The 12018-nt window shown below is 43.2% G+C and overlaps 1 protein-coding gene across 2 annotated transcripts in view; it reads right to left on the reverse strand.

The window, feature by feature from the left end:
- SLC38A6 (solute carrier family 38 member 6) overlaps window positions 1-12018 on the reverse strand; it is a 71321-nt gene that overhangs the window by 24662 nt on the left and 34641 nt on the right. For both annotated transcript variants that reach the window (XM_078383778.1, XM_020813199.3), the window contains exon 6: window positions 10614-10692. In XM_078383778.1, the coding sequence (XP_078239904.1) occupies window positions 10614-10692 (79 nt within the window). The remainder of the gene's footprint in view (window positions 1-10613; window positions 10693-12018) is intronic.

The following is a 12018-nucleotide window of genomic DNA, read 5'->3' on the forward strand; positions in this document are numbered from 1 at the left end:
TCTCTTGTCTACCCTAAATAACCCAGTCCAGAGTCCCAAAGGACTGCAAATATTTGTTCTTCCAGAGGAAAAAAATGTCAGCCTCCTCCCTCATGACCAGAGTGCTTATGCTGGTATTTCCCACTGAGCTTCCCAACCCAATTATCCAAACATCCTGTGCTCTCCAAAAATCTGTCTGGACGTACACATCAATACAGCCGTCTCCCAATTCTGCTGTTATCTCTGTACATGGAGAGCTTCGTCATAGGCTGTCAGTTTGCATTCTTCCCTATTGCCCCCATCCCAACCGACCCAGAATGTACAAGGTAATGTCTAAAACCAGAGGTGGGGAAACTTTGGTCTCCATATGCTGTGGCCAATGACTTACATTAATCCCTGCCCATGGCCAGTGACAAGGCATTGTGGGAGTTGTTGACCAAACACTTACAGTTCCCCACCCTAGTCTGCGCCAACAGATTCCATAGGAGTTTGACCACAAAATCTCCGAGTCTGAAAATTACCTCGTATGCAGAGTAAAGAAGATGGGGAATATGTTGTGCTAACAGGATCAAAGGGTTTGAGAAACCATTCCTCTGTGCAGTAGAATCTATGTACATTTACTAAGATGTTAAGTTCCATAGTCTTCTTTATTAAAGTATTCTTTAGCAAGTGTGCTTAGAACTATAGCCTTAAAGTGGCAGAGAACCAGTGAGAACCAAATGAATCCTGATCACAATATACCTTTTCAATAAATAAAATAAAGTAGGTCATACTAGGTCTGACTTCATCTGGTTGAAATATATGCAAAATGCATTTTGCTGCTTTTAATCTGATTATAATGTACTAATTTTTTTGTATTATAAAAATTGTTCTTAGAAACAGCATTTTGAAACTAAATTTATATTGACAAAGCATAATTAAATATTGTAATAACACTTAATACAATCCCAAAACAACATGTCAGGTCATCATATTGAGAAAAAGAACAACCACCGCCCTAATGTTTCAATTTCTTGCACATTTTAAGCATCTCCTATGATCTGGCATGGACTTATGCATTTTTCATTCCTAAGCATTTCCTCTACTTTAAAAAAATCCATTGCAGAGGTGCATGTGAAAAGTTCTGCTCTATCATAGATTAATGTAACGAAATTTAGGGCTCTGGGGAACTAGAATCTCTTTTAAAAATGTTATTTAGGCAATTGGGAATTCTGCCCTATCAGCACTTACTCTTTGGCTGAGATGGACAAAAGCAAGGAAGAGAGGCTTCTTGCTTATACAGCAATTTGAAAATATTTGTTACAGAAAGAACAGTGTTATTGGACAAGGTAGCAACACCCAACGTTAGGGTTGCGTGCTCCAGCAGGCATTTATGAAGGACCACAGATGTGACATAAGTATTTCTCTCTAAAAAGAGCTGGCTAGTTTGACTGAACGGTTATAATTCACTTAAACGGTTAACCATTTGGCTCTTTGAATTTTCTGCAGTTTTCGTCTGGCCTTCTTTTCTCTCCCTTTTTCTCCTTTTTCCTTTGTAACTTTTTTTTTTACAAGAACTTCAATGCTGTCTCTGGCCAAGTGTTTTCGTTGGCAGCTCAAGCCATCCACTGCAGATGACTCCCCAATAAAGAGTTTATTATGGAGCAATACAGGTTTTGGCACGGCAGGATGTCCTCAGCGAATCTGGCACAAGCTACTGGGGCCCTAGGATGGGTCAACGTTCAGACTTTGGCAGGGGCTGGTTCTTGTTCCATATAGGTGGAAGCTGTCTGCAATTTTTTACACGCTGCTTAGGTCTGCAGCTATAGCATAAGGTTTCTCAGCACATTCTGGTGCCAGTCAGGGCTGGGTGGTGTGTAGGAGTCAGTAACAAAGTCATTGACAATCCAAACAGTAGGTGCTAAGCCCCTGAACAAAGTAGGGCAGCGACACCCAAACTGCGCGCTGTGGGAAATAAAATTAGTTCAATAATTAAACTTTCTCTGAGCCCAAAACACAGCAGACTGGCCAATGTTTCTCTGTGTAATTCAGGACTTTCATCTCATTCCAGCTCAATTCAGGTTCTACCTAGGGAAGAGTAATTCTGCACTGAATGGATCTAAAGGTTTCTCATTAAGTACGTGTGTAAAAGGGACGTACTGTATGTCCAAAACTGTATGTCTTATCAAAACACAAGGAAAGTGGTCCACATACTTATTACACACTCTGGTTTGAATCCAACTACAGTACATTCATTGAATAAATGAGACTTGATTAAGTCTTAGTTTACCATTAAATAACTGATTTAATGGCTCTGGTCTAGTGGAGACTTGTTGTTTCCAATTTATGGTATTCTTATGACTCTCCAGAAGGTCCATCCCTTGGCAGTCCTGTTCTGGTCATGCAAACTCAAGGGTATGATTTGCTCTACTGGGTCAAATCTATTTATTCTTTCCCTTTTCCTACTCCCCTTCCATTTTTTAAATATATAGATATGGTAATGCAATAAATATATATCAATATATATTTATTCATGTGCGGATTGGGGCTAGGGATGGTATTGGGATCTTGCTGGGTTACCGCGCTCCCCGTGACCCAGCCACCTCCCTACCAGAGCTGGCCGACTTCGTCTCCGCAGCACTGTTGGAGTCCCCGAGACTTCTGGTCCTGGGTGACTTCAACATCCATGCGGAGGCGGAGGTATCCGGTCCAGCTCTTGAGTTCTTGGAAACCATGGCTTCCTTGAACTTATCCCAACATGTCAACGGCCCCATGCACATGGGTGGCCATATGCTCGACTTGGTTTTTTCCACCAAGTGTAATGAGCATGGTCTGATGGTGACTGACCTCGTGTCAGTCCCCTTGTCATGGTCAGACCATTACCTAATAAAATGTAACCTCGCAATGGCGCTCTCCCCTCGGAGGGAGCATGGATCTATTTTGATGGTCCGCCCTCGAAGGTTACTGGATCCAATTAGTTTTCAGGATACCATGAGAGGGATTCCAGCAGAACTGTCTGGTGCTCCTGTCGAACCTCTGGTCGATGGTTGGTTCTCTGCCGCTACTAGGGCTGTTGACACGATCGCACCCAAACGCCCTCTCAGGAGCAGAGCTCGGCCAGGACCCTGGTATAGTCAGGATCTACGAGCGATGAAGCGAATAAGGAGACGGCTAGAGTGCGCTTGGAGAAAGAAACCGACGGACTATAGTAAGATAGCTATCAGGATCGCAACTAACCATTACCTAGCCAAGGTAAAGGCTGCTAGAAGATCTTACGTCGCTGACCGGATAAGCGAAGCTTCCAACCAGCAGGCGGAACTTTTCCGTATAGTTCGCGATCTATCCGGAATTGGTCAGGGTGAAGGGCCTCCCACTAGCATCTCACCTGACCAATTTGCAGCGTTTTTAAAATCCAAAGTGGAGGCCATCCGCCGTGACCTTTCTCCTTTTTTAAACACAATGGGTTGAGCAGAGATGTCCAGCGCTCCATCCTGCCCGGTTATTCTCGACTCCTTTCAGCCTATAACACCAGATTTGGTGGACAAGGTGCTTGATCGCTGTCGGGCCACCACCTCTTCTCTCGACCCTTGCCCGGCCTGGCTAATCAAAGAAGCCAGGCAGGTAACAACTGAATGGGCCACTGCAATAATTAATGGGTCTCTCCAGGAGGGCAAGGTCCCCCTCGCCCACAAGGAGACACTCATTAGGCCCATTAGGAAGAAACCAAATTTGGCGGCACATGAAATTGGCAATTATAGGCCCGTCGCCAATGTTTCCTTCCTCAGCAAAGTGGTTGAGAGGGTGGTGGCAGATCAGCTTCAGGCGCTCTTGGACGAAACCAATGCTCTGGACCCATTTCAGTCGGGCTTCAGGCCGCGCTATGGTACAGAGACGGCACTGGTCACACTGTTGGATGACCTGTTGAGGGAGGCCGATGGGGGCAACATGTCCTTGTTGGTCCTCCTCGACATCTCAGCTGCCTTTGATACCGTCGACTACGGTATCCTCCTGGGGAGGCTCTCCGAGTTGGGAGTCGGTGGCCTGGCACTTGCCTGGCTCCGCTCCTTCCTGGAGGACAGCCCCCAGAGAGTACAGCTTGGGGAGAGGGTCTCGGCCCCGTGGAATCTCAATTGTGGGGTTCCACAGGGGTCGATCATCTCCCCAATGCTGTTTAATATCTATATGAGGCCACTGGGCGGGGTCATCAGGGGGTGTGGGGCAGCGTGTTATCAGTATGCTGATGACACACAGCTCTACATCTCTTTTACACCAACTTCAGTGGATGTTGTCTGGTCCCCCCAGCGCTGCCTGGAGACTGTACTGGAATGGATGCAGTCAAATGGATTGAGGCTGAACCCGGACAAGACGGAGGTCTTGAGGGTGGGCGGCCCTTCCGTCAGCAGCATAGGTGACTCCCTCTCCTTTGGAGGGACGACCCTTGCCGCAAAGAGTGAGGTCCGCAGCTTGGGAATACATCTGGACCCGGCGCTTACCATGGAAACCCAGGTGGCGTCCGTGCTCCGCTCTGCCTAGTTTCATCTATGGCGGATTGCCCAGCTGCGACCATATCTTGATGGGGGGGGCCCCTCACTACTCTAGTCCATGCGCTCGTAATCTCGAGATTAGACCATTGTAACACACTCTACGTGGGGCTGCCTTTGAGGCTGACGCGGAAACTTCAGATGGTCCAGAATGCGGCAGCCAGGCTCCTTAGTGGGGTGAGAAAACACCACCAACATATCTCCCCCACTCTGGCTGCTTTGCACTGGTTGCCCATTCATTTCCGCATCGACTTCAAAGTTTTAATGCTTACTTATAAGCCCTAAACGGTTTAGGACCTCAATATCTGGCAGACCGTCTTCTCCCACCCAGATCTACCCGAATCACTCGACATAGCCAGCAGGGGCGGCTGAGGGGTCTGACGCCGAAAGAGGCCCGGAAGGAAAAAACAAGAAACCGGGCCTTCTCGGCGGTGGCTCCTCGGCTGTGGAACACCCTTCCAACAGAAATTCGGCTGGCACCCTCGCTGGGTGTTTTTAAAAGCCAGTTAAAAACTTGGTTATTCAAGCAGGCCTTCTCTCCAGTCAATTAAGTCTTTCTCCTTTTTTCTTTTCTTTGCTATTCCATCTTGGTAATCCTCTCTTTAAATTAATTGTTTTAAATTGAAATTGTAATTGTAATTTTATGATTTTATTTATTTTTATACTGTTGTTTTATTTTGTAAACCGCCCCGAGTAGACATGGTCTAGAGGGGCAGGGTAAAAATCAAATAAATAAATAAATAAATAAATAAATAAATAAATAAATAAATAAATAAATAAATAAATAAATAAATAAATAAATAGACAGACAGACAGACAGACAGACAGACAGACAGACAGACAGACAGACAGACAGACAGACAGATAGATATCAGTGAGTCTCCTTAGTCACAGGTCTTGAGAAGGAAGGCTTAGTGGAAGAGTCAGTCATGTTGAGGAAAATGGAAGGGAAGTAGAAAAAGGGAAAGAATAAATAGATTTGACCCAGTAGAGCAAATCATACCCTTGAGTTTGAAGGACCAAGCACTGAAATTACTAATAATACTAGCAACAGCTGTGAAAGGAGAATCTTTGTCCCACCTCCTTGTCGGAGTGGTCAGCTGCCTGAGGAGGTGGAGAAGGAGGTCTCTGGTGGCGTGCAAAGAACAGTGAGTGGGCCAAGCAGACAGGGGTGCCATGTCTAATTCTCATAACACCAGATTCAGAGATTTCATCAGACATGATGCCTGCAAATCTTAGAGCAGGAATCAGTAAATGGTGTTGGATTCCAGTTTCTACCACTCCCTGCCAGTATGGCCAAGAGACAAACGGCTGCCGTCCAGCAACATCTGCTGGTTTCCTAACCCACACCATAGTGAGTTTCAAATGTTTTTTGCAAAGACCAAGATTCTCCTCATGCCGAATTCTGCAGCCAATATAAATTTTTGCAACATCGTTGGGTTTTCACAGAACTGCAGACTGTGTGTAACCTTCTTATGAGAGCAATCTATAAATCTCTGGTGCCAGAAAATTTCCCTTTCTTTTCAGTAACCTTGTATGGCAGCTCTGCACAAGCCCAAAATAACAAAAGAATTTCAGGGTTTTGGATATAACATGGGACCTACATTTTTCTTCTACTACCATATCCGGCCATTTTGCTGCTCCCCACCGCCACCAACCAAGAAAAGTGGCCTGCCGCCTGTGCCTTTAAGGACTGCAGCTGGAGGTGGAGTGGGAGTGTCCTGGGCAGGTGCTACAGGTTGTGCAGTCAGTGGGACTCTGGTTATGGTTTTATGTTGGTTTTGTGTTGCAGTTTGGGCACTCGGGATCAAAAAGGTTTGCCATCACTACACTAGGGTGACAGCATAGGCTATTGCCCGTTTCCATTTTAACAGAGGCAAATCTTATGTGCCAGTGGCTTTGGAAGTGTTTAATGCCAAAATTGTACCACAAGTGTTGTATGGCATCCCTGTTTGGATGAATGCTATGGACTGTTCAGCAGAATGGATCCAATCCTCTCTTAGGGGTGCCAAGATGTATCCCTTACACCACTCTGTGTCTAGAATCAGGTCAACCCTTGATAGAGACGAGGGCATGGTTGAGAACAATAAAACTTTGGCTCAGAGTCTGCTATACAGTAATTCGGACCAGGGCAGTCTGCTTTATCAACCTCTAGAGGATGTGACTGCCCCAATGGGATCAACCAATTTGGTTAAGACAATTAGATCGATGGGAACTGTGATGGACTCTTTGGGTTGATGTCCCAATTGGAAGCATATCAAGTGGTAAAATGTAGGCTACTGGACATACAAACACAGGAACTGCAGAGCACTGCAAATAAGACCTTTTTGCCAATGAGTCAAAGTTGGCCAACCAGCTTTACCTGCTAAAATGCCCCCAGGAACACAGGGCCTTTATAATTACTAGATGTAACACTATTCCATCAACAAGGCAGTATTGGAGATTCAGTGGGATTCCATACAGCGAGAGGTGCTCCTGTGAGCTGGGTTGAGTGGAGTCATTCTCACGTATGATTTTGTATTGTCCAATGTTTATGGATCTCCGCAGAAAATATTTACAATATTTTGTTAAAGAGGGACTGATTGGAATGTGACACACTAGGGCACTGTATATTCTGTCAACGGTAGAGTCAGTTAAAGTAGAGAACATGGCAGCCTTTCTGAACCACATACAGTGGGGTCTCGACTTACGAACGGCTCGACATACGAACGGCTCGACTTACGAACTGCTCTCATAGGAATATATGGACTCGACTTACGAACTTAGATTCGAGTTACGAACTCTTTTTTCCCTTTTTTTAAAAGCTAAGTCATCTTAGGTTAAAAGGAAAAAAGAAAAAAAATCCCCCTCTAATGGCAGAAGGCGGAATAGCAGCTTCCCATTAGTTTCTATGGACGAAAAGAGCAGATACGGATTAAATGGTTTTCAATGCATTCCTATGGGAAATGCAGATTCGACTTAAGAACTTTTCGACCTGAGAACTGCCTTCCAATACGGATTAAGTTCGTAAGTCGAGACCCCACTGTAATGAGGAGCCACAGACTGAGACATAACCAATTTATAGATGCAGTTAATTAATATTTTGTTTATCTTTTATATGCAATGTTCGTGTATGCCAACGAAAGCTCTGACTGACTAACTATAAGGTGGTGTGCGATAATTGCTGCTAGTCTCTGTCCCTTCAAATGTGCCAGGGGCACCCACGGGGCCACATGCCCCCCTCTCCATGAGAACAGCTGTTTTTGGATAAGGGTTCAATGAAAACAGGAGGTCCAAAAAACTGTTAAAAAACAGCCTGAGAATGTTTAACTGTAGCAGCAAAGACAACGGCAATCTGTCCAAAACAAGAACAAGATATTCCAGTGCTGGAACATTTTTTCCCAGCGAGCTGAACCACAGTTTTCTTTTTCAGCTTTGAGTCAGTTCTAAAGACCAAGTGAACGCAGCTGCACAGCCAAACTGGAGAAATTATAATACAAATATGAAAACTGGCACAGGTCCCAAAAACTAGTCCAATAACTGTTCAGCAAAAACAAAAATATTTAAAATTTCACTAACTGCCAGATTTCACTTTGCGGTTTTTCAAAAATATGTTAACATGGTAACATGACAGCAGCAGTTTAAATGTTTCAAGCTCAAGCACGAGCTGGAATTCATGTTTCACATTTGGTGCAGCACAGTTCCTTTGGTATAACATGACTTTGGGAGGTGACAGAAGAAAAAGCCACGGGAAACGAGAGTTGGTCTTAATGGGATAAAATTGGATCCTGCAAAAAACAAAGATGCCAAATATTCGCTGTGACAATTAGGGGGCAAAGTCACCTTGTGAAGGAAGCAGACATGTTTTCCGTGTGTGTGTGTGTGTGTGTGTGTGTGTGTGTGTGTTTAAATTTAAATTCAATAATGTGCAACTTGGGGCTGAGTCTGCAAGACCAGAGAATATGCCTGGTTTGTTTTTAAATGAAGTTCCACAACTGAGCCAAAGGATAACTGATTAAGGCTGGGATACATCAGATGTTGAGTTTGAAAATCCAATTTTCCAGTAAGAAAGGAGAGGGTGGCAGAATCAATGGAATTTTGTCGAACTCAATAGGAGGAGCAGATTTGCAGGGAAAACACTGGACTTAACCACAGGAAAAACTGGTATTCAAAGCCAGTTCAAACTTTACAGAAGGAATGGGGCCAATTGTGGTACTTCCTGAGATAACCTACCTACATTTGAATATTTATCTCTAAATAGAATACGGACGTGGTGGTGCTGTGGGTTAAACCACACAAGCCTCTGTGCTGCAGGGTCAGAAGACCAGCAGTCATAAGAGCAAATCCATGCAACAAAGTGAGCTCCCGTCGGTTTGTCCTAGCTCCTGCCAACCTAGCAGTTCGAAAGCATGTAAAAATGTGAGTAGATAAATAGGTACCACCTCGCTGGGAAGGTAATGGTGTTCTGTGCCTAGTCGCGCTGGCCACATGACCACGGAAACTGTCTTTGGACAAACGCTGGCTCTACAGCTTGGAAATGGGGATGAGCACCGCACCCTAGAGTTGGACACAACTGGACTAAATATTGAGGGGAACCTTTACCTTATAATACACGGTATTTTTCTGTGTATAAGACGATACTTTTGTCTAAAATCTTTAGACTAAAAATTGATGGTCGTCTTATACATGGAAGTAAGCTGAGGATAGAACCATGTGATTACAAAACTGCCCATACCTTTCCTCTGTAAACAGGCTTCCTTCGGTCAGGCTTAGCTTCCTACAGTAAGGAGACTGAGCTTCCTCCAATCACGAGCCTTATGTAACTTATGTCAGCTGATACTGAACAAACCAACTGGAACACACCTTGTTGGAGGTGGAGCCTGTAGGCAGTGCTCAGATGCAACAGGGACTGGTAATGTCAATGTGTTCTGAACCCATAGGCTGAATAAAGTGATACACTCAATGCTAAGTTTGATGCTTAATATGACAGTACTGGTATGTAAATGTTACCTAATTACTAAATAAAAATGTCTTGTTTTATGTTTAAAATATTGATTTCTTAATTTGAGGTTAGAAACAGGGGGGCATCTTATACATGGGGTGTCCTATACACGGAAAAATACGGTAATAGAATAAAATAGAACAGGATATGATAAAATAGAATATTAGAACTGCAGAGCTGGAAGGGACTCTGGAGAATGGAATCCCAACGTCTGGCTCCACAGCAAGATACCTAAACCATTGATCTTTCCAGCAATTTTTATTTATTTTATTATTTATTTATTTATTTAATTTATATGTTGCCCACACTACCCAAAGGTCTCTGGGCGGCTTACAACAATTAAAATACAATACAATTTAGAACAATTAAAATACAATTAAAATATATATAAAAATTGCCATCGGACCCACAGCTAATATTATTTCAATTAAAAGCCTTCTGGAACAGGAAGCTTTTGACCTGGCGCCGAAATGTCATCAGCGTCGGCGCCAGACGAATCTCAGTCGGGAGGGCATTCCATAGTCTGGGGGCAGCTGCCGAAAAGGCCCTTTGTCTACAAGCCGTAGACTATCAACAAAGGTACATTGGATATAGACCACTACAGCATAGCTTTCATCTGGTCATATGTTCTTTTATATGTAAGATTATATAAAGCCAGAAAAATTAGTTTCTCTGGGCTCCAGTTCCCAGAATCCTGAGCTATCCTGCAAAAGGCAGGGAGTTGCAATCTGGATAAGATGCTTTTTCAGGTTCTGCATGAAGCTGCTATCCAATCCATTCTAGTCCAGGCCAAACATTACTCCTGTGTTCTGCTGATTGAGTAAAGCTGTCCCTAAGAATTCCTCGTAAGCGACAAACAAGAAATGACCATTTTTGTGTGGGCTGCAAATACAAATATGCTGACAGCAAGCTATGATTTCTTGGATCTCATTAATCACTACAGGCTCAGCAAGGAATCACACTTGTTCACAGAAGCACCTGTTTGGACTACAAACAGCGAAAAACAGGTGCAAGCATTTTAAAGGCCCCATGCACTTCCTTTTCATCGGGAGAATAAGGAACCTTGTGCAGTCCTCATGTTGCAAAGCAAATGCTTATATTTTGTCATGATACATTTTAAAATTTCATCTTACCCACTGTGGTCTCCACTCAGAAATCCTGCAATGGCACCAGGAAGTTCAGATTTAATAATGAAAAGGTAAGATGACATAGCTGCAAATACAAACATTAAGTGAGTGAGACTCATGGCATAACAAGGCAACTGCAGGCAATCCTAATTCAAAGTAGCCACAAAGGAAAGAACTCTGTTCCAGATTAAAGTGTATAGGACAGCATACAGAACTCCTATTAGTCCCCTTCATACAATTTAGAGGAAAATGCGTACATCCAAATGTGCATGTGTCTATAGCACAAATATATTTTTACAGTTTATACAGCGTCAGCAATCACTTGAAAGACACAAAACAAAAACATATCGAACAGTTTGATCAGGAAAAAAAATCTAAATTTAGAAGCAGTCAAGGCTCAAAAACTTGCAAAGTGGTGTTATAATTTTAAACCTCATCTTGATTATCTATTTCCAATGTTGTGCCCAGAAGCAGGATATACAGTTCCACTCTGCTGCTCTCTTCTTTATTTGGACTTCCGTGTTCAAGTTAAATCAGTTATTGCTGCAAGTGATAAAGCAGAATTAACTGGAATACAGAGATTCCTGAGAATAAGAATCAGATCAAGAGGAATTAATGAATGACTTTCGCACACTTAAGGCAGAGGTGGTTCATAGTCCAAGAGGTGTGGTGGGTACAATCCATAATTTTGGAATGAGGTTGTCCCTATTTCAATCCTAAACCATCAACAGCTTCAGTTCTATTTTCCATTTACCTTTACTTCAAAAGAGAACTCCACCTGTTGCAACATAGGTGAGTAGGAACAACGCAAAAAAGGGAAAGTGTGCAACTTACATACCAGCCCATAGTGTTTAAAGCACTCTTTGGGTAGCTCACAATTAATTATGAAAGCTACATACTGCCTGTCCCATCGGCTGGATATTCAATTTACCAACCTCAGAAGGATGAAAGGCTCAATGAACCTGGCCAGCTACCTGAGATTGAATCAATGATCAATGAAGTACTGAAATAAATGGATTAAAGACCAAGGAATCATAAATCTTCCAAAAAGAAGAAAGTCAGAATACTTTAGACATGTAACTATAAACAAAAACTGTATCAATTACCTTGAGATGTGGTGAGCGCTCCAACATTGGAGGCATTCAAGAGAAATTTAGGCAACCACCTGTCCGATCTGCTTTGATTTGTATCCCTGTATTGAGCAGGGGGGTTGGACTCAATGACCTTACAGGCCCCTTCCAACTTCATTATTCTATGATATTGCTACAATTTATTATTCAAGGTTTAGAAAATGGAAAAAGTTATTGAGAAAGGAAAGAAAATTCTATGCTGAAAAAAAATCTTAAGAGACTGATTTGGATGCAATGCAACAGAACTGATTACATCATCCTAAATGATGGTGTCTAATTTC

The sequence above is a fragment of the Pogona vitticeps genome, chromosome 1, assembly GCF_051106095.1.
Source record: "Pogona vitticeps strain Pit_001003342236 chromosome 1, PviZW2.1, whole genome shotgun sequence".
NCBI classification, from domain to species: Eukaryota; Metazoa; Chordata; class Lepidosauria; order Squamata; family Agamidae; genus Pogona; species Pogona vitticeps.